Below are 26,070 nucleotides of genomic sequence, written 5' to 3' on the forward strand. Positions count from 1 at the left end.
AGAGTGTGAGATATACGTGTGATCAAAGTGTGGTGAGAGTGTGAGATGTACACGTGATCAGTGTGCAGAGAGTGTGAGATGTATATGTGATCAGTGTGGTGAGAGTGTGAGATATACGTGTGATCAAAGTGTGGTGAGAGTGTGAGATGTACACGTGATCAGTGTGGAGAGAGTGTGAGATGTATATGTGATCAGTGTGGAGAGAGTGTGAGATGTACATGTGATCAGTGTGGAGAGAGTGTGGGATGTACATGTGATCAGTGTGGAGAGAGTGTGAGATGTACATGTGATCAGTGTGGAGAGAGTGTGAGATATACGTGTGATCAGTGTGGAGAGAGTGTGAGATGTACATGTGATCAGTGTGGTGAGAGTGTGAGATATACGTGTGATCAAAGTGTGGTGAGAGTGTGAGATGCACATGTGATCAGTGTGGTGAGAGTATGAGATGTACGTGTGATCAGTGTGGTGAGAGTGTGAGATGTACGTGTGATCAGTCAGTGTGGTGAGAGTGTGAGATGTACGTGTGATCAGTGTGGAGAGAGTGTGAGATGTACGTGTGATCAGTGTGGTGAGAGTGTGAGATATACGTGTGATCAGTGTGGTGAGAGTGTGAGATGTACGTGTGATCAGTGTGGAGAGAGTGTGAGATGTATGTGTGATCAGTGTGGTGAGAGTGTGAGATGTACGTGTGATCAGTGTGGTGAGAGTGTGAGATGTACGTGTGATCAGTGTGGAGAGAGTGTGAGATGTACGTGTGATCAGTGTGGAGAGAGTGTGAGATGTACGTGTGATCAGTGTGGTGAGAGTGTGAGATGTACGTGTGATCAGTGTGGTGAGAGTGTGAGATGTACGTGTGATCAGTGTGGAGAGAGTGTGAGATGTACGTGTGATCAGTGTAGTGAGAGTGTGAGATGTACGTGTGATCAGTGTGGTGAGAGTGTGAGATGTATGTGTGATCAGTGTGGTGAGAGTGTGAGATGTACGTGTGATCAGTGTGGAGAGAGTGTGAGATGTACGTGTGATCAGTGTGGAGAAAGTGTGGGATGAGCTGCTGACAGAAGTCGTGAATGCGGGTTCAATTTCAACAGGTAAGAGAAATTTGGATAGGTTCATGAATATGGAGAGTTATGGTCCGGGTGCAGGTCGATGGGACTAGTAATGGTTCATGGACTAGATGGACTGAAGGGCCTGTTCCTATGCTCTTGTGTACTATGACTCTATGATTCTGTGACTTAAATAGAGTCTCACAGTGAGGTGAGCATCTGGAGAATGTGTGTGTTCTACAGGCACGTTTTCATTGAGTCACCACCATTAACTGTGGCTACACTTTATAAAGAAAGTTAGCCATACATCTGCAGTTAAAAGTAGAAGACCCCTGATACTCCTTGTTTCACAGGAGCAAGATGACTCAGAAGTGCAGTAAAACACGTGAGGGTGGTCAGCATCCTTCTGGATGAACACACGTTAACATTCTGTTGTCTGCCACGTTTGTCAGGGCTGTTGTTGCCAGGGAATCCAGGTGTGTTCATCCAGAAGGCTGACTGAACATTCCCACTGGTTTCGCTGAGCTGAGGCTCAGTCAGCAGATACACAGCGTTGTGTTAAACTGAGCCCTACATTCCAAGAGGATCCCAGGTTCAATTGCTCGTCTATCCTGAATTAAATAAGTCAGGGCATCAAATTAATCCACCCAGATAATGAACAAATATGGACAAGCATTAGAGTTGCTAAACCTGGCTGGAGATATTCCTGACGATTTTATGAAAATGTGTCACGTATGAAGCGCCAGTAGCATGATACTGTTTACTTTTTAACTTGTGTGTTAATTCACCCAATTATTTGTTCATTTATTTCTGGTGAAATTACTTCATATGCTGTGTGTGTGAGTTACGTGCGCTGTGTTGTGCATCTCAATCCAGAGGAACATTATTTTGTTTGGCGGTATACATAAACTGAACTTGAACTTCTGTCAATTTCTCCATCTGGTCCATCAGTCTTTAGGATGCATGTAAAAACAAATTCAAATGAAACTTAAAAATGCTTTTTTTTTAACTTTTACCCCACAGGTCAATGATTTTTCTCACACAAGGTTCAGGAAGTTAAGGATCAAAAGGACTCCAGACCATTGGCAGTTTGAGTAATATGTCTGCAGTAGCACATTCCATGTGGTGGAATTCTAACAAAACCTGATACGTTTCCTTTATGTGCTTAACAACCCTTTTTTTTGGTTACAGATTTTTTTTTGTGCTCTTAGCAGGGCGTTGGTTGCTTACAGTGTTAAGGCTTGTCCTGAGCTTGCCTTTCCCAATTTGAGACATCACTTGGTTTCTGCATGCCTTTTACACGGTGCATCCAAGTCACAGATTATTCTAAACTAATTGGAGCTTTAAAAAGCTCATGTTTTTTGACTTTATGTGTAGAAGCTGAAAAGTCATAATAATAATTGGATGAGCCAGATGTTCACCACTAGAATAGTTGGAACCAACAACTGACTTTACATCTGATTATGGAAACTCCCTGCAGTATATTGGATGAAGATGTTTTTATGCTTTAGGGGGAGGGTGGGATTGAAACTTGTACCTGGTGTGGCTGAAACCTGCAGCTTGATGCAGTTGTAGTGAGAAGGAGGATGTTAGAACACCCACTACACTATCTAGTTTAGGTTTCAGTGCTGACACCTTTCAGCTTGAGTACACTTCAAAGCAGCATCTTGCTCCAGCAGTAAAGTTTTAAACTTTCCTCAAAAAGCAAAAAAAAACAAAACATTGATGTATGGCAATCTTAAATAAAAGCAAAATTGTGAAGTCAGCTGATCAGGCAACACTGTGACTAGAGTCTGTACCTGCTTCACCGGTTGACCAACCAGAACACCAACAGAAATAACTCCCGTTGTTCAGAAGCCTCAGGAGTTACAGCTTACTCTCCACCTTTACCAAGAACAGTGCAATATCTGCTTCAAAATACAACAAGGCACATAAATGCAGGAACATCACTTATTACCTAAAGAATAATCTTATGAATCTCAAGGAAAGTGCTTCTGTGTCCTATTTTCTCATGTCTCCAAACAAAAACTAACTACATTAAAAATAGGTATTTTTGTATAATAGTGTGTAAGAGTTTCTGTTTGTGCAGCCTTTATTTACATCTGATAAAGATCTCAGTCCTGCTCCTCCTTCATCACGGCTTAGTTCTGACAGTGGGAGGTATACTACCTGGAAATTATAGTTCAATGCCTTAATCTCTCACAGGAACTGAACACGGATACACAACAGGCTGAACTGAAGAAAGACATTCAGGCTCTTGCTAATTGGTTTCGCAGAAATGTATGCACCTGATTGCATAATTGCATCTATACATTTTATATTTCTCTAATGATATAGAATTAGTGTGGCTTGGCATCATGTTCAGCACAGACATGATGGGCCAAAGGATCTGTTGCCATACTGTAATGTTCTGTGTTCTATGAAGTGTTATATTGAAGAGTGAAAAACTGGAGAAACAGGATCTGAGAACTGTCCAGTCAATTCCAGGTGGTGTGTAACACAGTTCTTTGTCAATATGATTTATAACTGACTAAAGTTATGAACCATTCCAAGACATTTCATTATCTCATGTTGTTAGATACTCAAATTGCAGTCAAGCAACAGCAAGATTTACAGTAAAACTAGTAGCTGCTTTGAACCACTCTGACTTTCATGGGCCGTCATGCTCATTCCACCACACAGGAGGCATTTTTTTGGGTGACTGCTCAACAGGTATTTCCAGAGAGTAACATGCTCCACAGATTTTCTGTGATTGGGCCCTTCGTTATTTCAGAGTTTCACTTGCTCAACACTTCCATGCTGGGCTGTGGCAATGGCCAGATTAGCACTTTGCTGCCTGTTGCCTCCTCTAGCTAAAATAATCCAATTCCAAGGCCACTCTCCTAAACGGGAGATCAAGGGTTCATATTATTCTGAGCGATGAGAAAACAAAACCCATCTCATCCATTCTAAATGTAATACTGAAAGTGCAAACAAACATTACAACAGTCCTTGGGTTCCCCAAACAACTCCATTCACTCCCTCTGCTTATGTTGTCATTTTGTTATTAGTAATAATATTATTCAGCTAGGAGTACAACATTCTTGCTTTTTCATGCTCAAAGTACAAAGCTCTCTGAATGTACTGCCCTTGATTCTCCTTTTCAAACACACCCAACGCACGGAGGAATTAAATAAGTATCAAACCTACGCACTGTCATGATATTAGAAGTGCAGCAGGCAGCGTTCACAGTTCCAGCAACCCAGGTTTAATCTTGAACTGCGGTTCTGTCTCTAAGGAATCTGCCTGCTCCCCACAGCAATGTCTGGACTTCCCTCGTGTGCCCTGGCTTCCTCCCGCATCCCAAAGATGTGCGCGTTGTTCAGTTAATTACCCCTTGGTTGAACAATTTGAGGGGAGTTAACCACATCTGAGAGAGAATGGGGGAGTGGGATGCATGGAACTACTCTAAAAACTGGCATAGACTAGGTGGGACAAATGACCTCCCTCACTATAGTAACAGAGTATGAATACACAACAATGTGAACATATTCCAGTGAAATGATCCTGTTAATGGCAGCTTTAACTCAGAGCTGGCATTGTCCCTGGAGTGGATAAGCTAGTCAGGTATTGCACCGAGGAAGCTCTATGCTAGGGTAGACAATCTGAATCTTTCTCCCAAGGTAGAAGCATCAAAGATTAGAGATTATAGCTTTAAGCAAGAGGAGAAACAGCAAGCGTTTTTTTTAACGCAGAGGGATAGGAGCCTGAAATGTACTGCCGGGAATGGTAATAGAAGTAAACATGACAGTGGCATTCAAGAAGCTTTTGGATAGACACATGAATAGAAGCATAAGGATGGTATGCTGAGGGATTGGTTGAATTTGGCATCTCCTCTCCCCCTGTGACATGATGACAGACAAACCCGGATGGGCTGATCGCAGACACAATCCAAGCTCAGAACGGAGTCAAGGAAGACCACTCCTCTTCTTCCTCGCTGAAATAATGCAGCTGGCTCCAACATTCTCCCCATCTACAGGGTGGTACCGATCCAGAGCTAAAGTCACCCAACCCTCAGTCATTGAGTTGCAGCTTATAGACAACGCTTGTGCACTCTTGAAGGTATTCAACTCTTGTATGACAAGCTGGCCTTATACTTACAACTAACAAAGTAAAGGCCGTCTACCAACCTGCCCCTGTTGTGCACAGCCACCCCCGACAGCTATGACTGGCAGTGAAAACTTGGCTGCACGAATCGCTTTCCATACTGTAGAAGCCAATCACCAAACACACAGAAGGCAAACACCAATTATTATGAAATCCACTGCTGCCCACCCCCTCCCCCCAACATGGAACAGCCTTTATCTTCTGAGGAAAACCTGAACTTCAATCCCTATACAAAATTTTTCTTTTAGATTATGAGAACACTCAGTCCTCTTTTATTGTCATTTAGAAATGCATACTTGCATTAAGAAATTATAAAATGTTTCTCCGGAGTGGTATCACAGAAAACAGGACAAACCAAAGACTAATACTGACAGAACCACATAATTATAATATATAGTTACAGCAGTGCAAATCAATACCATAATTTGATGAAGAACAAACCATGGGCACAGTAAATAAAGTCTCAAAAGTCCCCGAGTCGATCGACTCCCGAGTCCCCAATAACAGGCGGCAAAAGGGAGAAACTCCCTGCCATAAACCTCCAGGCACCGTCAACTTGCCGATGCCTTGGAAGCAGCCGACCACATCCGACACTGAGTCCATCCGTCCGAAAACTTCGAGCTTCCGACTAGCCCCTCTGATACAGCCTCCCAAGCACCATCCTCTGCTGAGCGCCCTTGACCTCGCCCCAACCACTGAACACACAAAGCCGAGGATTTCGGGGCCTTCTGCTCTGGAGATTCCGGTTACCACACAGTAGCAGCGGCAGCGAAGCGGGCATTTCAGAAGTTTTCCAGATGTTCCTCTGTACTCTCATGTCCGTCTCCATCAAATCAGAATTGTGCACGGTCCCCTATTTGACAGATAACAGACATCACTACCATAGTGGACGGGCGCACTGCCGTCGCGCCACCATCGTCTCCTCCTCAGTAAATTCATGGTTTACTGGGTAGCAGTTATCCCTGGACTGCAGTATGGTTCCAAAACAGCCAGACAGGGGGAGTTCCAGGCATGCTGTCTCCACACATTCTTCCATATCCACTGGTAAGGTAGGCAAAGCTTTCCAAGACCACCACCCCAGCACTGAGGCCCCAGGTACATTGACTTGGCTCCAGAGGCTGGGGCAGATCATTCACACACCTAACACCAGATTCCTGCTACAGCCATTCTACTCTGAGTTATGTCACGGAGCGAGATCACCAGCACAGAGTAAATATTTTCAAGCAGGGTCTCCAAGGCTCCTTGCAAAATGGTAACTTCCTCTTCGATTTATCGAATCCACGGTCTGTGGCCAGTCAGAATGGAAAAGCAACATCCAGGAAGGTGTATTCAGGCCCAGCACAAGCAGTAGAAGGAACACATCCTCTCTCATGTAATCCACACACCAGCCCTGTCAGGCCACACCTACCTCATCATCCCCCTCCAAGCCTGTAGAACTGGACTGGAAGCAAGCCAACCTCAATCCTGATGGATTTGCCTAAGAAGACCGATTTAGCTGCTCCCACAACATAAACTGTTTTAACCTCACTCAGAGAGTTCACTGATTGGTAGGCAGGATACTGCTGTAAGTTAGGAATCCAGAGACATTGGTGTGGATAGCATAAAGGGAATTTTATCCTACATCATGGTAAACACATCCTTGTTACCAATGATGTGCCATCCTTACCTCCTTGATGAATAAAAAGTTTATACTAATGTCACGGCAATGTAAAACAAGTTTGCCAGGATGGGCTCATAAGATATTAAACTCCTACGGTCCCTTGCAAATGATGAAAGAGGTATTAATGACTCACATTCAATAGAGAGAAGGGAGGCAACAGTGTATAATTAAGCTGGAGAGCAGAAACAAGCAACACAGATGTTTAAATGAGATCACTGCTGAGTGAAAGCCTGTTAATGTTTAATGGCGGCAGGTGACAGGCAGCTGTTGAAGCCGTTGGGTTTCAAACCAATGAAGCAGCTGACATCAAGGCATTGACCTGAGAACAGAGCCATTCATTAACAGACAACAATAAAACCACACAAAGATCATGGGTTACAATACCCAACTCTATTTGATATTTGCTATCAAACATCAACAGGAACAAAGTGTCATAAATGAAATGCTTTAAATATAAACAATGTCATATAAATGTACAATTTCTCAGAACTCATAAAATGGCATTAACTACTGGAATTTCAAATCATATCATTATCTATATGAACATACAGTGGCATACAAAAGTTTGGGCATCCCTGGTCAAAATTTCTGTTACTGTGAATAGTTAAGATGAACTGATCTCCAACAGCCATAAAGTTAAAGATGAAACATTCTTTTCAACATTATTAGTGTATTATTTTTGTTTTGTACAATTTTAGAGTGAAAAAAAAGGAAAGGAGCACCATGCAAAAGTTTGGGCACCCCAAGAGATTTGAGCTCTCAGATAACTTTTACCAAGGTCTTCGACCTTAATTAGGGGTGGTTAGGGCTATGGATTGTTCACAGTCATCATTAGGAAAGGCCAGGTGATGCAAATTTCAAAGCTTTATAAATACCCTGAATCCTCAAACCTTGACCCAACAACCAGCAGCCATGGGCTCCTCTAAGCAGCTGCCTAGCACTCTGAAAATTAAAATAAATGATGCCCACGAAGCAGGAGAAGGCTGTAAGAAGATAGCAAAGCGTTTACAGGTAGCCATTTCCTCAGTTCGTAACGTAATTAAGAAATGGCAATTAACAGGAACGGTGGAGGTCAAGTTGAGGTCTGGACAACCAAGAAAACCTTCAAAGAGAACTGCTCGTAGGATTGCTAGAAAAGCAAATCAAAACCCCTGTTTGACTGCAAAAGACCTTCAGGAAGACTTAGCAGACTCTGGAGTGGTGGTGCACTGTTCTACTGTGCAGCGACACCTGCACAAATATGACCTTCATGGAAGAGTCATCAGAAGAGAACCGTTCCTGCATCCTCAGTGCAAAATTCGGCATCAGAAGTTTGCAAAGGAACATCTAAACAAGCCTGATGTATCTTGGAAACAAGTCCTGTGGACTGATGAAGTTAAAATAGAACTTTTTGGCTGCAATGAGTAAAGGTATGTTTGGAGAAAAAAGGATGCAGAATTTCATGAAAAGAACCCCTCTCCAACTGTTAAGCATGGGGGTGGATCGATCATGCTTTGGGCTTGTGTTGCAGCCTGTGGCACGGGGAACATTTCGCTGGTAGAGGGAAGAATGAATTCAATTAAATACCAGCAAATTCTTGCAGCAAACATCACACCGTCTGCAAAAAAGTCGAAGATGAAAAGAGGATGGCTTCTACAACAGGATAATGATCCTAAACACACCTCAGAATCCACAATGGACTACCTCAAGAGGCACAAGCTGAAGGTTTTGCCATGGCCCTCACAGTCCCTCGACCTAAACATCATCGAGAATCTGTGGATAGACCTCAAAAGAACAGTGCATGCAAGACGGCCCAAGAATCTCACAAAACTAGAAGCCTTTTGCAAGGAAGAATGGGTGAAAATCTCCCAAACAAGACTCTTAGCTGGCTACAGAAAGCATTTACAAGCTGTGATACTTGCCAAAGGGAGTGTTACTAAGTACTGACCATGCAGGGTGCCCAAACTTTTGCTTTGGGCCCTTTCCCTTTTTTATTATTTTGAAACTGTAAAAGATGGAAATAAAAAAAAGTAATCTTGCTTAAAATATTAAAGAAATGTGTCATCTTTAACTTCATGCCTTTTGGAAATCAGGTCATCTTTTACTCGCTTAGTTATTCACAGTAACAGAAATTTTGACCAGGGGTGCCCAAACTTTTGCATTGCACAGTATATAATTTAACCTGTAGTCCACTGAACCCTTCTAATCCGCGAAAAGGTGAGCCAAGTATCCTTCTTTGCATATTCTGCATTGTCCTGAGTCTATTTGCATCTATTTTGTAATTGTGGTTTTTCTTAATAAAAAATGAAACTAAAATGAGTAATATACCATATCAATTTCAACAGGATAGAACCCAGTTTATACAATGGCACGGCATGTACTGCATCTCCATCCAGAACCGTAGCCCCCTCCACCCCTGTTGAACTGCCTGTATGGTCCCACGCCCCCCCCCCCCAGGTTACAGCAGGGCCCTGCTACGGTGAACCGTTTGAAACCCAGTTTGCAAGTCAGAAATGTGGCTGCAGAGTGAGTTCCCGGGCAGCAGAAGAAGCTGCAGCCTTGCAGCGGCTGGCAGATCTGCCCCAACCGTTCACTCATACAGAAAATCTGATGTGCACTTAAACTGGACATTGATAAGGAGGACCTGTAATCACCTGTCTCAGGGATCGGCATAAGTAAGTTAAGGTCCATATACACCGCGTATCCCAATCCCAATCTCTAGTTTTGTCTACTCGCAACTCTCTACAGAGACTCAGTCAACATGCCCACTAGAACTTTCTTTCAGGAAAATAAACAAAGGACCGCTCTTAAACAAACTTACTGAAAAGTTTGCACAGTGGTATCTCTGGTAGAGCTAGGTTCAACCCAGACTTATGGTGTTGTACATGCAGAGCCTGCACATTCTGCCTGCGACTGCTTTGCTCTCCTATCATAGGGGCAGAATTAGGCCATTCAGCCCATCAAGTTTCTCTGCCATTTGATCCCAAAGGTCTGAGGGTTGGTAGGTTAACTGACCTCTGTACATTGGCCATAGTGTAGGTGAGTGGTAGAACCTGGTGTTGAAAGGAATGAGTGAAGAATAAAATTGGATCGATGCAGTATTATTGTGAACGGGTGGTTGACGTTCAGCATCGACCTGTTTCCATGCTGATTCCCTCTGACTCTCCAACAGCAGCTTTCTGTACAATAAAGTTTTAATTCAAATTTAATGGTCCTGTCTTAGGATTGTTGTAAGTTATTGAAAACTGGATGCTATCAGATAGAAGGTTGGTGGTGTTGTGGATAGTCTAGGAGGTTGTTATAGGTTACAATGAGGCAATGATAGGATGCAGAGCTGGGTTAAGAATTGGCAGATGGAGCTCAATCCAGAAAAGTGAGCAGTCATACACTTGGATGGTCAAACTTGAAGACGGAGTATTATCTTTTAAAGCTGCTGCGTAAGTTGATAGGGTGGTTAAGAAGGCATATGGTGTGTTGGTCTTCATTAGTAGGGGGATTGACTTCAAGAGCCACAAGGTAATATTACACCTCTATAAAACTTTGATTAGGCCACACTTGGAATATTGTGTTCAGTTCTGGTTGCCTCATAGAGGAATGATGTGGAAACTTTAGAGACGGTGCAGAGGAAACTTACCAGGATGCTGCCTGGATTAGAGATGATGATGATGATGATGGTTGAATGATCTAGGACTTTTCCCCTTGGAACGATTGAGGATGAGAAATGACCTATAGAGGTCTATAAGATGATAAGAGGCATAGGTAGAATAGACATCCGGAGACTTGTTCTCAAGGTAGAAATGGCTAACACAAGGGGGCATTATTTGAAGGTGATTGGAGGAAAGTTTAGGGGGATGCTAAAGGTAGATTTCTTTTATACAAAGGATGGTGGGAGCATCAAATCCAATGCCAGGGGTGGTAGTATTAGGGACATTTAAGAGACTCTTGGTTAGGCACATTGATGAAAGAAAAATAGAGTGCTACGTGGGAGAGAAGGGTTAGATTAATCTTACAGTAGAGTCTGTACTGTTCTATGTTCTACTTTAAAGAGCTGCTTTCGGTTTTCTATTTACCAACATGATACACTGAGTTTCTAGAAATTGAGATTTCAAAGGTTCAAATATTGAGTAACTTATCATAACTATTTCATACCAAAGGTTTTGTTCTGATAAGTAAGTTAATAAACACTGCAGATGAAACAAACTCAATTTAGAAAGAGTAAGTCATTGGGCCGGCTGGTGGCACAACAACATCAGCACCGGACTCTGGAGCGGAGGTTCCCGGGTTCGAACCCAGTCGGGTCCGCTCCCGAGTACTCTTTCCATCCGTGCCGGGTTGAGTGTCGAGATCATAACTCAACCTTGTAAAATAAAGGGAAAAATACTGCGAAATGTCTGAGTGAGGAGTGGCGCGCCACACAGTCTCTCTCTCTCTCGCTCCGCACCTTGTAAAGTCATGAAAAAGACATTGTCCCGCCAACATCGCATACGCACGCACAGACGCACGCATGCAGACGCACGCGCCAAAAAAAAAGAAAGAGTAAGTCACTTTCAGATTAATGTTTAAAGTATCAAATAATTATTAGCACAATGCACTTCATAGAGACAAATCCACAATAAGATCATCCTTAAAGTTGGAAGATTACTGAGAATCTAGAACCGAGACACAATCAAGGCCCTTTTTTAATGGACACAATCCTACCATCTGGACCCCATTTTAAAGGAAACTTGTTTAAAGTTTCTCAATAGAATAAATCCTCTGAATAGAACTTCTGCTTTTAAAACTCATGACTGTATGAAGAATCAGACTTAGCATTAATATTCTTTAATTTATTCCTATAGATTATCATCAATGTTCTGCTTCTTAAATTTTAACAGCGAAACATTAATGATATCATATCACTTTCTAAATCCATTTTCCAGAACTGGGCTGGCAAATCAATAAAAGTATCACTATTCTGCACTCTGTTATCATTTTACCTTGTACTATCTCAATACACTGTTGTAATGAATTAATCTGTATGACTGATACAAGGTAACTTTTTCACGGTATCTTGTACACCTGGCAATAATAAAACAATTTATCAACTCCAGAATTTATTACCCATCTCTAAATGCTCTGGAAACGATGCAGTAAGGTGTCCCCTTGAACTTCCACAGTCCTGCTGGTGAAGGTGTTCCCATAGACTGGGATTTCCAGATTTTAGACCCAGTGACAACAAAGGACTGAGCCAGAAACAGAATCAGGTATTACTATCACAGCAGCAGTACAAAGCAATAGATAATAATAGAGAAAAAAACATGAATTTCAGTAAGATATATGTATACATAATAGTTAAATTGAATAAGTAGTGCAAAAATAAAAATTAAAAAAGTGGTGAGGTAGTGGTCATGGGTTCAATGTCTATTCAGAAATCAGATGGCAGAGGGGAAGAAGCTGTCCCTGAATCATTGAGTGTGTGCCTTCAGGCTCCTGTACCTCCTTCCCGATGGCAGCAATGAGAAAAGGGCATGTCCTGCGTGATGTGAGTCCTTAATGATGGATGCTGCCTTTTTGAGGCATCGCTCCTTGGAGATGTCCTGGATATTACAGAGGCTAGTGCGTATGATGGAGCTGACTAAGTTTACAACTCTCTGCAAACTGGTGATATATTTCCAAATAATCATGGTGTGGGACTTCTGATCACAAAGGTTACATTATCATTGTGAGTGAATAGTAAGGGAATCAAGAAATATAGGGTAGTGCTCTAAAAACGGAGATGAAGTAGGTAGAAGATCAGCTGTAATATTGATGAATGGTGGACTCCTGTTCCTATCTCTGGCTTTCTCATGTTCTAACCATTAAAATGACACAAAGTGATTTGTCTCTTTTGTCGTAAGTCATCCTCAGTCCTGAGAGACTGGATAAAAAAGGAAAGAAGACAAAGAATCCATCTGTGTTTGAGCCTAACTCTCAAATCACAGGAGGAGCTGCTCCCAATCCTCCAATACATGCAATTCAATTAATGACTTCCAAGTTTCTTCCCAGGGATACCAGACTTGTCCTGTGTTTATGCCCTGGAGTCGACAATCTGGAGAAATTGAGAACGCACTGAAGTTGGTGCACCCATTGATACGAATGCAACCTTTACTAATATTATTCACTTCCATTGATACAGCCAACTCAACAATTCTACCAAATCAGATATCATTTCTTCACCATTGCACAAAAAAAAGTATCTAGACTGGGCTCAGTTAGGAAGTTGTGAGCTCCAAATATTTGAGTATATTCTTTAGCACACTGGCTTTCAAATTTGGTTTTCAGGTGATCTGCATTAACCAGATCACTCACCCACGTGACCCTAGTAATATTCAGGCGATCTGCATTAACCAGATCACTCACCCACATGACCCTAGTAACATCCAGGCGATCCGCATTAACCAGATCACCCACCCACATGACCCTAGTAACATCCAGGCGATCCGCATTAACCAGATCACTCATCCATATGACCCTTGTAACAGGCTCACAGGTCCATGAACTGACATTTATTTAAAGGAGTAATGATAGCGAGACCCATTTTTAATATCCGAATGCCCATTTGGAATCCTGCCTCATGTTGAAAGCCTCTGCTTTATCCCAATCCTGAGTGTGTCAGATGAGATGTTAACTAATAGACTAGAAGCACATCCAAACCGCCAGAAAAGATCACATTTTTAATAAGAACAAAGAGAGAGTTGATCTGTGTCCTTCCCATTGCCAAGGTCAGCTGTAGTGCTCTCCAGTACTTGCCATGACTCTAGACAAACTGCTGCCATACACTATCTGCCTGATAATGTGGAAAACTGCCCAGTGTCTCCCATCCTCAAAGAGCAGGATAAGACCAGCAAACCTCACCTCCTGGCTCTCCGGAGGTTCCCTCACTCACCCTCGACATAAGTAGATGGGAGCATTTGCAACAACTGCCCAAGAATCCAAAACCAAGCAGACAGAAGGATAGTTATCAGTATCTGATGTGTCTCTTTTCTTGGAGATAGTCACTATTATAGCCTTGAAGCATGTTCCTCTTTTCCCTCATGAGGGAGATGAGGCTTGTTTCTCCATCAAATTTTAAACTACAGCAGCGATACTGCCTATTCCTGAACATGTTGTCTATCAGTTCTCAAAAGGTCCTTCTAACATTATTTATCATTGAGGCTGGTACTGTTAATATACAGTCAGTGGGATGGAAATAAGGAGACTTGTGTTAAAGACAGAATCATGGTTGTGGAGTTGTTTGTCCGAGAAGACTCTTCCTGCTTTTCTACCCATGATATGTCTTCTCCTCACTTTGTTCTGAGTGGAGTAGCCCTTTGGACATTTGATCTAAAGAATCCATATGCTGCTGTCAAGAATCTGTGGGGAACCCCACCCATACACAGGCTAATAGGCACCTATGTCATACAGTCAGATGACATACACCCTTCATCCCAACAAGTCCACGCCAACCTTCAAGCACTCATTTACACTGATCCCACTTTATTCTCGACACATTCCTGTATTCTACCACTCACTCACTCACATTTTTAATATTATCTCCAAGGTATTGAATATAGATATCTCTCCTCACCCTATTACTGCTATCTTTGGACTACCTAAAATTTCCAGTAATCTCTCCCCTTCAGCCCGTAGAATGATTGCATTTCTTACTTTAATGGCGAAAAGATGTATCTTACAACATTGGAAAGAGCTTAATGCTCCAACTACCTTTTTGTATAACATCCAACTAACCAGCCAAGTTTTTGTGATGTGGATGGGGGCAGATTTTACAATTAGTCAATACTTCCTCTATCTGTGCTAAACATTCCCTAATTCAATTTAAAGTTGTTCATAGAGCACATATGTCCAAAGATAAGTTAGCGCGCTTATATTCTCATATTAATCCTTTTTGTGATAGATGTCCGGGGCAGATAGCCTCTTTAACTCATATGTTTTGGTCTTGCCCTACTTTGGAAACTTTTTGGAGAGACATTTTTAATATTATCTCCAAGGTATTGAATATAGATATCTCTCCTCACCCTATTACTGCTATCTTTGGACTACCTAAAATTTCCAGTAATCTCTCCCCTTCAGCCCGTAGAATGATTGCATTTCTTACTTTAATGGCGAAAAGATGTATCTTACAACATTGGAAAGAGCTTAATGCTCCAACTACCTTTTTTTGGTTTTCTCAGACGATATTATGCTTGAACTTGGAGAAAATTAGAAGCAATCTTTATGACTCCTCTTTTAAATTTGAACAGACTTGGAGATCTTTTATTCAATATTTTCATTTAATGTAATATATACCTTCTTGTTTTTTTCACAGTTTTTAATGGAGGTCGGGATTGAGGACGTGATTTTAAGTTTAACTCTGTTTGGTTTCAAGTTAGCCCATTGCTTTGTGTTGCTTTTAGTTAGTTGCACGGTGGGTTTTTTTGGGGGTTTTTTTTTCTTTTTCTCTATTGATATATATATAAAATTAGTATACTATTATGTTACCTTGGTATATTATGTTTAAATTACATTGTTTGTAGTTTTTTTTGTATTAATATCTTCTGTAATTTTATTATATTTTAACAATGTATTAGTGTCTATATGGCTTACCTTTTTGTATACTTACTTAATAAAAAGATTTAAAAAGAAAGAATCTTCTAAATTCCAACGAGTACAAGCCCAGTTCATCCAGTCTTTCTTCATATGAAAGACCTGCCATCCCAGGAATCAATCTGGTGAACCTTCTTTGTACTCCCTCTATGGCAAAGATGTCTTTCCTTAGATTAGGGGACCAAAACTGCACACAATACTCCAGGTGTGGTCTCACCAAGGCCTTGTACAACTGCAGTAGTACCTCCCTGCTCCTGTACTCGAATCCTCTCGCTATAAATGCCAGCATACCATTCGCCTTTTTCACCGCCTGCTGTACCTGCATGCCCACTTTCAATGACTGGTGTATAATGACACCCAGGTCTCGTTGCACCTCCCCTTTTCCTAATCGGCCACCATTCAGATAATAATCTGTTTTCCTATTTTTGCCACCAAAGTGGATAACTTCACATTTATCCACATTAAATTGCATCTGCCATGAGTTTGCCCACTCACCCAACCTATCCAAGTCACCCTGCATCCTCTTAGCATCCTCCTCACTGCTAACACTGCCACCCAGCTTCGTGTCATCCGCAAACTTGGAGATGCTGCATTTAATTCCCTCATCCAAGTCATTAATATATATTGTAAACAACTGGGGTCCCAGCACTGAGTCTTGCGGTACCCCACTAGTTACCGCCTGCCATTCTGAAAAGGTCCCGTTTATTCCCACTCTTTGCTTCCTGTCTGTTAACCAATTCTCCACCCACACCAATACCTTACCCCCAATACCGTGTGCTTTAAGTTTGCACACTAATCTCCTGTGTGGGACCTTGTCAAAAGCCTTTTGAAAATCCAAATATACCACATCCACTGGTTCTCCCCTATCCACTCTACTAGTTACATCCTCAAAAAATTCTATGAGATTCGTCAGACATGATTTTCCTTTCACAAATCCATGCTGACTTTGTCCGATCATTTCACCGCTTTCCAAATGTGCTGTTATCACATCCTTGATAACTGACTCCAGCAGTTTCCCCACCACCGACGTTAGGCTAACCGGCCTATAATTCCCCGGTTTCTCTCTCCCTCCTTTTTTAAAAAGTGGGGTTACATTAGCCACCCTCCAATCCTCAGGAACTAGTCCAGAATCTAACGAGTTTTGAAAAATTATCACTAATGCATCCACTATTTCTTGGGCTACTTCCTTAAGCACTCTAGGATGCAGACCATCTGGCCCTGGGGATTTATCTGCCTTCAATCCCTTCAATTTACCTAACACCACTTCCCTACTAACATGTATTTCACTCAGTTCCTCCATCTCACTGGACCCTCTGTCCCTTACTATTTCTGGAAGATTATTTATGTCCTCCTTAGTGAAGACAGAACCAAAGTAATTATTCAATTGGTCTGCCATGTCCTTGCTCCCCATAATCAATTCACCTGTTTCTGTCTGCAGGGGACCTACATTTGTCTTTACCAGCCTTTTCCTTTTTACATATCTATAAAAGCTTTTACAGTCCGTTTTTATGTTCTCTGCCAGTTTTCTCTCATAACCTTTTTTCCCCTTCCTAATTAAGCCCTTTGTCCTCCTCTGCTGAACTCTGAATTTCTCCCAGTCCTCAGGTGAGCCACTTTCTCTGGCTAATTTGTATGCTACTTCTTTGGAATTGATACTATCCCTAATTTCTCTTGTCAGCCACGGGTGCACTACCTTCCTTGATTTATTCTTTTGCCAAGCTGGGATGAACAATTGTTGTAGTTCATCCATGCAACCTTTAAATGCTTGCCATTTATTGTTCTACCATCATCCCTGCTAGTGTCCCCTTCCAATCAACTTTGGCCAGCTCCTTTCTCATGCCTCTGTAATACCCTTTATCCACTGTAATACTGATTTATCTGACTTTATCTTCTCCCCCTCAAACTGCCGGGTAAACTCTATCTTTACCATAATCACTGCTTCTTAAGGTTTCATTTACCTTATGCTCCCTAATCCAATTTGGTTCATTACACAACACTCAATACAGAATTGCCTTTGCTCTAGTGGGCTCAATGACAAGCTGCTCAAAAAAGCCATCCCATAAGCATTCTACAAATTCCCTCTCTTGGGATCCAGCACCAACCTCGTTTTCTCAAACTACCTACTTATTGAAATGCCCATGACTATTGTAAGAGTGCGGATGATCACAGGGAGAACATACTCCACATATATAGCACCAGAGGTCAGGATCGAACCTGGGTCACTGGAGCTGAGGGGAAGCAGCTCCACCAGCCACCCACTATGCATGATCCATCCATAAGCACTAATGACAATACAGCAGAGCAGAGTCTCCGGTCACCTTGGACAACTTGTCGGGAGGCGTGGAGTCCCTTCACCACAGTCGATTTCAGTATTTCAAGAAGGTTACTCACAGCCACCCAATCGAGGACGATTAGGAAGGGCGTTAATGCTAACGTTACATTCCAAGAATGGGAAGAAACACTCGAGCAAGATCACCAAATTCCAAGTTGTGTCCTTATTACCTTGCTTTCCAGGAGTTTTATACAAGTTGGTTGCCTTGCTGGCAATGGAAACAAAAATCAATAAGATACCAAAATGCACTGATTGAGCGGGAGACAGTCTGGGAGTCCCAAGTGCATCATATGAATTGAACAGATCTGATAATCAGAATTAAATAAATAGATATAAAGAACATGTAGTGGGATGTTTTAGTCCGAGCCTTTTGGGATTGCTTAGTAAAACTTAACGCTTACTGGAAGGCAGACTAATGAGAATTCTGCAGAAAGTTGAGTGTCAATTGGAATAGCAAAGACCCCTGCACTCATAATACATCATTCACTACAGTTCATAAAAGAGGAGGGAAGCGCACATAAACACAATGAGATCTGACCTGAACCAGCTCTTGAATCTTGAGTCAGTGTGAATACGACACACAGAAGATTCACTCCAAATGAGAGAGGGAAGTGAAAAACAGAGGCGGGGGGGGGGGCGGGTTAAGACAAAATAAATGCGACACTGTCCAGAATCTCTCATCCTCACGGAGCAGGATAAAACCAGCCAACCGTTCTGAATGCCTCACCTTCTGGCCCTCCCAAAGCTCCCTCATCCACCCTCGGCACCTGAGTGCATAGATGCAGCTGCAACGACCGCCCCCGATGCCTTGTAAATATTAATTATCAATATACTCAGTTAGTACCAGATCAAACAGTAGCAAATTGTTACGATTTATTAATACATTTCGTACTAATTAATAGACATATCGATTATTGTCTTTAGATGCTATTGACAGTACTTAACGCCTTCGGGAAGCGTGGGATAAAATTGTATGAGTGCGTCAAGACTGGGAGTTTATACAGTAAGTACCGAGTTTTCTTGAATTACGAGTTTCACATTCACAATCCCTACATTCTAACAGATATCGTTGCGTCTTACCTCTGGGATGTTTATTGATGTGGAGATTGCCCATCCTGTCCGGTACGGAAGCGTCTCCCCTGTCGGTGTGTCGATCCTGGCAGCCTCCGCTACACTGCCTGGGAACTCTCAGGGCAGCGGTGTTAACCACAGCCAAAGAGGCGGAGCTGAGTACCGAAAACGAAACGACCCAGTCGCTTGTCATGCAATCAACGGGTAAATCTGCTGTTTTTATGTTCAGTTCAGTTAATAAGGGCAGGTTAATCATTTTCCGCAGTACCCCGTGTCGGACCTACCCGTTTGCATCTCGGATTTCACTCCAAGAAATATGTTTATTGTACGAGTTGTTCCAGTTAAATTTCTCCGTCAATCTCCGTCCCATTCCGCCTGACTCAGGCTTTCAGTTATCTCAGCGCTTTGTTTGATCTATAATCACATTTCCGCTCCTCTGATAGCAGTTTACGGGAAACCTCACTGTGCCGGTATCTACCAGGTTAAGACTATTCCGCGTGGACCTCCCACTCCCACCTGGCGGGCCCATATTCAGACCGGGCCCTCTAACAAGTAATGCTCGAATTTCAGATGCTCACTTCAAACTCGTCCACAGCCCAGCAACTCCCTTGGAACTCCCCACATGCCTGCAAAATTCCCAAACCCTGGGGCATTTCATAGATGTTGCAAATATAACCCCCACACCCCAGCCCACCCCAGAAGTCAAAAACGCAGATACTGGGGGGAAAATGGTATTAAAAGCAAAAGATCATGAAAACATTCAGCCAGCCAGGTAGCACTGACGGAGAGAAAGAAACAGTTAATATTCCAGGTCTGAGAACATTGGAGCCAGCTGTCTCCAATCTGCAAAATTAACTCTATTTCTCCGTCCACTGGCCAAGTATTTGCAGCATTTTCTGTTCTTCTTTCAGATTTCCAGCATCTGCGTTTTTATTTTCAATACTGTCTTGCTTTACAGCAGAATAGTGAATATGTCCCAGAGCGAGGCTACGCTGTCAGCTTGGACCCAGAGGAGGGAGGGATCCCTGGGGGATACAAGAGATCAGAGTACAGGCACTGGAGGAGATTACAAAGAGCATGAACTAGATTAGAATAGAATCGGGTTACTGTAGTCTCATCCAGTTCAACGACAGGGAGAAGGATTCCACTGGACGTTTCCCATACTCAGATGAAATACCCACTGATAGAAAGACCAAAGGTGGACGGTCAGGAAAAAAATCATGGCGGTGAAGAAAGAAGGAAGAATGGAGAAACACAATTTGTAAATGCCATGCCTTTTGGTTGTCCTTTACAGATAAAACAAACTGAACTGAAATGCTTTTACTCCTTGTGGGAAGTGTAGGAGTAATTTGATGATTCATGTGTAGAATGGAGATTGAGAAGTCATTACTGCCTATACTCATAAATAAAGTATATTTGCTCACACAGATAATAAAGTTCCACTTCTGTTATATTTTAACATATCTCACACTGAAAGTATTTTAAGGCATATAAAACTTGCGACCTCTGAGGTTGTATGAGATATTGTACAAGAACAGGTCTTTGTTTTCTTATGGAGAAACCAGAAATAGCAGATGCTGGAACTTTGAGTAATACTCGAAGAGCTGGCGAAACAATACAGGCCAGACAGCATGGAGGGAAATGGATAGTTCATGTTTTGGGTTGAGGCCCTGAAGGGTCTCTCAAAACATGAATCACAGACCGGTAGGAATTTTACCCAAGTATTTGTTTAGGCCCGCTTTTACATAAGTATTGCTCTTATTTCTTTGCCAAGTACGTTAATAGTGATCTTGAAGCATTACTGGATAGCTCCTTAACCTTATTACCCTGAGGAAGAAATAGCTTGTAGGGATTTTGTGGAATTCGCTTAAACAAGCTGGAAAGAGAGCTTTCTTGCAGAATAAGTTTATTCCTGCAGTTCATGAAAGAGGAAAGAAGCCCACATAAAACCCAACGAGATCGGATCTGAACCAGTTCTTGAGCCCTGAACCCCCTGCCTCAGAAATGTGAATGCAACACTCAGATGAAGAGTCATTCCAACTAATGAAGGGAAGTGAAAGAAAAAGAGAATCAAGACAAAATAAATGACACAAAGAAAATAGGAACATATGAGAAAACAGGAAAGCAATGAAAAGTCAAGAAAGAACGTGAGATTAAAAAGTATGTGGAGAATTTGTTTCCAACACAAAACAGTAATTTGAAAAATGAGGGATAAATTAATTTTGGAGACAACCTGACATTAAAGATTACATAGGAATTAGACTGAAGAAAAATAAAATATATAGTGGATAAACTACTGGTAATTAAAATTCAGATCCCATAACAGAAAATGTTTCACTAAAAGATAGCAATTCCAATTGTAAGTAGTCAACTGAAAAGTTAATCTAATTTATGTATTTAAATCATAGAAACATAGAAACATAGAAAATAGGTGCAGGAGTAGGCCATTCGGCCCTTCGAGCCTGCACTGCCATTTATTATGATCATGGCTGATCATCGAACTCAGAACACTGCACCAGCCTTCCCTCCATACACCCTGATCCCTGTAGCCACAAGGGCCATATCTAACTCCCTCTTAATTATAGCCAATGAACTGGCCTCAACTGTTTCCTGTGGCAGAGAATTCCACAGATTCACCACTCTCTGTGTGAAGAAGTTTTTCCTAATCTCAGTCCTAAAAGGCTTCCCCTTTATCCTCAAACTGTGACCCCTCGTTCTGGACTTCCCCAACATCGGGAACAATCTTCCTGCATCTAGCCTGTCCAAACCCTTTAGGATTTTATATGTTTCAATCAGATCCCCCCTCAATCTTCTAAATTCCAACGAGTACAAGCCCAGTTCATCCAGTCTTTCTTCATATGAAAGTCCTGCCATCCCAGGAATCAGTCTGGTGAACCTTCTTTGTACTCCCTCATGAAGTTGATCTTCAACTGAACATTCTCCAATTAGTGAGGTAAAAGTCTTATTCTAAATTCTCACATGCACGTCATTTGGCAGAGAAAAAAAATGCAGTTAACTGTCCCTGGGATTTCTCATACCTTCAGAAAGGAGATGCTGAAGTTTACTAAATGAAATGAGATAGCTACAATTTAGAGGTAATGGCAGTTTCCTTTTTAATTATCACTACAGATTTGAATATTACAATGCAATGATTTGTTTTCAGCTTCTACGTACTTGCTTCTGGATCAAGACAACTGTAATAAGTTTAGGCTGATAGGGTGGGGAAGGGAGGGAAGCATATCCACAAACTGATCACTTGACGGGCCGTCTCCCAGCTCATTTGGCTTGCTAACCTTCTGCCAGTTAGAAGGGAGTCACTAAGAATTGGCTGGGTCACTATTCCAACAAGAAGGTGGTCCCAATGGAGGCAGGGTGAGATAACCCCCAAAGCGAAATGATTGGACTGGAGAATCTAAAGCAATAGCGGCATCTTGCAGTGTCAGCTCGGACACTAAGTTTAAGTTTAGGAGCCGAGAGGTAATGTTGCAGCTATATAGGACCCTGGTCAGACCCCACTTGGAGTACTGTGCTCAGTTCTGGTCACCTCACTACAGGAAGGATGTGGAAACTATAGAAAGGTGCAGAGCAGATTTAAAAAGATGTTGACTGGATTGGGGAGCATGCCTAATGAGAATAGGTTGAGTGAACTCAGCCTTTTTTCCTTGGAGCGATGGAGGATGAGAGGTGACCTGATCGAGGTGTATAAGATGATGAGAGACGTTGATCATGTGGATAGTCAGAGGCTTTTTCCCAGGGCTGAAATGGCTAGCACGAGAGGGCATAGTTTTAAGGTGCTTGGAAGTAGGTACAGAGGAGATGTCAGGGGTAAGTTTTTTTCACGCAGGCAGTGGTGAGTGCTGGAATGGGCTGCCAGTGGCAGTGGTGGAGGCAGATATGACAGGGCCTTTTAAGAAATTCCTGGATGGGTACATGGAGCTCAGAAAAATATAGGGCTATGAGTAACCCTAGGTAATTTCTAAGGTAAGGACTTGTTCCTCACAGCTTTGTGGGCCGAAGGGCCTATATTGTGCTGTAGGTTTTCTATGTTTCTAAGATAAAGGGGGTCAAGCAGAGTACTCTTGACAAATGAACAGTTAGTCAGATAGACCATTTCAACTTATGCATCTTGGACAGCAGGTAAAAGGGGTTGTATGCTGAGTTGGAGGCATAGAGAAGTAAACTTTGAAAATGGAATTGGCCACAGCTGAAGAATTTATGGCTGATGATGACTTGGTGAATGCTATTTGCAACTGGTGTCTCCATATCATTACTGTCCTCTTCAAAATATCTTTTAGCCAATTCCTGTCCACTATTCCATGAAATACCTTTTATTTATAGAAAAGTCACATTTCTGGCAACTGATCAATTATTTCTTTAAAATCCATTTATGTAATTGCGGGCACATGGCCAAGTGGTCAAGGCATTTGACTAACGATCTGAAGGTCGTGAGTTCGAGCCCCAGCCGAGGCAGCGTGTTGTGTCCTTGAGCAAGGCACTTAATCACACAGTGCTCTGCGATGACACTGGTGCCAAGCTGTATGGGTCCTAATGCCCTTCCCTTGGACAATATCAGTGTTGTGGAGAGGGGAGACTTGCAGCATGGGCAACTGCTGGTCTTCCATACAACCTTGCCCAGGCCTGCGCCCTGGAGAGTGAAGACTTTCCAGGCGCAGATCCATGGTCTTGCAAGACTAATGGATGCCTTTCATGTAATTGCAGAGGCTCAACAGGAGTCTAGCTGCTCTACTGTCGATCAGCTGGAAAATATGATCTGTATTCCTGAACTGCTCTTCCTCCTAACTTCTTTCCTGCAAGAACTCCATTCCATTCTCCCTCTTTCTGTGTCTGTGTCACATTTGTTCTGTTGCTGCCTCCTTTCACACTAGTGCTTCTAATATAACCATATAACAATTACAGCACGGAAACAGGCCATCTTGGCCCTTCTAGTCTGTGCTAAACTCTTACTTTTTACAATATGTCTTGCTTTTCTCTCAAACTACTGTTTACAGAGCACATAGCTGCATCCTTTCCATTTCCTACTCTTATGCTGTCATTACTATTCTTCCCAAATAGAACAAGGATAAGGTTTGCCTTGTGACTCGGTTCAAGAACTAAAAGTGGACTTTCAAGTCATATCTAGATAAAGTTTCAGGAGTAACGTGTGTATGATCAAGGGTGTATATGCCACCATTACTACATGAAGCCCAAATGCACATTAAGCTAATTCACTGCATGCTTAAGTCTAGCTGGAGTCTCAAGTAGAGGCAGAGTTGATTAAATCTGCACAGTGATTAGTTGACATCTGTTGTTGTGATGCCCAAACCAGACTATCCGCTTTGTCTTGACAATGAACAATACCCTTTGATCCTATCACAGACTCTGTATGCTTAACTGATAAGATAAGATTCTTGATTGAATTGGAACTTGTAGGCACACATACACACAATAATAACGAAATCCAAAACTATGAAACAAGCAAAACTTTATTCATATTCTGCCATTTTACAGAGTGAAGTCATAACCAAAAATATTTTCGGCTACTATGGACAAGACATGAAAGGTAAGCCAGCACTCTCAATGCAATGAAGATGATGATTCAATTTCAACTGCTATAGACTAGGAAAATATCTGAATCCTTGAAGATGTGCTCAGGAGATATTGTACTGTAAGCATAACAGTAAACTGCAGATAAGTAAATGCACAATGTTAGGAAAGAAGTAGTCTGTTTAGGACCGACTGGTCATGGAAAAGGTTGAGACCTTTGTCAAGACTGGAAAACCCAAGAACCATGACGAACTTTGATCCTTCTAAGCTACAGATACTCATACATACAAATGAATTTCCATAACATTATTAAATTCTAAAATCCTAAGTGCTTTCATACGTTCATTTTATGAACTACAGAACTAGTTTCCACTCTCTCTCCACTTTTGGTAGTTGTTCTTTCTTATCAGTCATATGTACTTTTGATGCTATTCATTGCAATTATGTGCAGGTGTGATTTTGGGGCAATTTTTGCGTATTTTCTGATTTCTGGACAATATCCACTTAAGAGCATTTGTAAAAATGCTACCTGTTTGTTATCCAGAGATGGCCTGTTCTGTTTAATGGACTGAAACTTTACAGTGTCTACCAGAACTCAGACACAAGTACTTCATGTAACTAAGCTACATGGAGATTTTATACAAATCTTAGTTGTACACACCCTTTTCTACCTCCTCTCCAGTCATGAAGAAAGGTGCAGTTCTAATAGTCTTCTGGTCCAGTGGCACAAGAGTAAGCAGAAATAAATGATCTTTTCTTTTCCCTTTCCTCTGACCTGCCCCTTCTCCCACACTCTTAAACCTGACTATCCAGCTAAATCTAGGATTCATCTGAACTTGATTGCTGCCACTATACACTCAATGGGCAGTTTAGTAGGTACCCCCTGAACCTATTGAAGAAGCCTTGACCGTATGTTCATAGTCTTTTGCCACTGTAGCCTTCCACTTCAAGGTTCAAAGAGTTGTGCATTTGGAGATGCTCTTCTGCACATCTCTGCTGTAAAGGATGGTTACTGGAGTTACTGTCACCTTCCTGTCAGCGTGACAGGAAGCTGATAGGAGAAAGCTGGACCTCTATCTTCCTCTTCAACTGGATCCTTGACATCCTCATTGGGAGATCACAGCACAGTTCGGAAATAACATTTTCTCCTTGCTGACAATCGGCACTGGCGTACCTCAAAGATGCATGCTCAGCCCATTGCTGTACTCTCTCTACACCCACAATTGTGTGGCTAGGCACTGCTAAAGTGCCAGCTATAAATTTGCTGACAACACAAATATTTTGGCAGAATTTCAGAAGGTGATGAGGAGGCATACAGGAGTTAGAAAGATCAGCTTGTAGAGTGGTGTCACAACAATGACCCTCCACTCAACATTAGTAAAACCAAGGAATTGTTTGTGGACTTCAGGAAGGGGAAATGTAGTGGAACGCAAACTGGTCCTCATGAGGGATCAGCAGTGGGAAGAGTGAGCAGTTCCAAGTTCCAAGTTCCAAGCTATTAGCACATTGAGGATCTCTCTTGGGCCCAACATATTGATGTAATTACAAAGAAGGCACGACAGTGGCTATATTTCGTTAGCAGTTTGAGGAGACTTGGTATGTCTCCAAAGACATTCACAAATTTCTATAGATATACCATGGAGAGCATTTTAACTGGTTGCATCAGTGTCTCTGGTATGGAGGGGCCACTGTGC

The 26,070-nt window shown here is 42.1% G+C and overlaps 1 protein-coding gene across 1 annotated transcript in view; it reads right to left on the bottom strand.

The window, feature by feature from the left end:
• Positions 1–18,915, bottom strand: part of LOC134348957 (E3 ubiquitin-protein ligase NEURL3-like) — a 36,065-nt gene extending 17,150 nt beyond the window's left edge. The window contains exon 1 of the mRNA XM_063052766.1: positions 18,842–18,915. Coding sequence (XP_062908836.1) covers positions 18,842–18,875 — 34 coding nt within the window. The 5' untranslated portion in view covers positions 18,876–18,915. The remainder of the gene's footprint in view (positions 1–18,841) is intronic.
• Positions 18,916–26,070: the final 7,155 nt, after the last annotated feature.

The sequence above is a fragment of the Mobula hypostoma genome, chromosome 7, assembly GCF_963921235.1.
Source record: "Mobula hypostoma chromosome 7, sMobHyp1.1, whole genome shotgun sequence".
NCBI classification, from domain to species: domain Eukaryota; kingdom Metazoa; phylum Chordata; class Chondrichthyes; order Myliobatiformes; family Myliobatidae; genus Mobula; species Mobula hypostoma.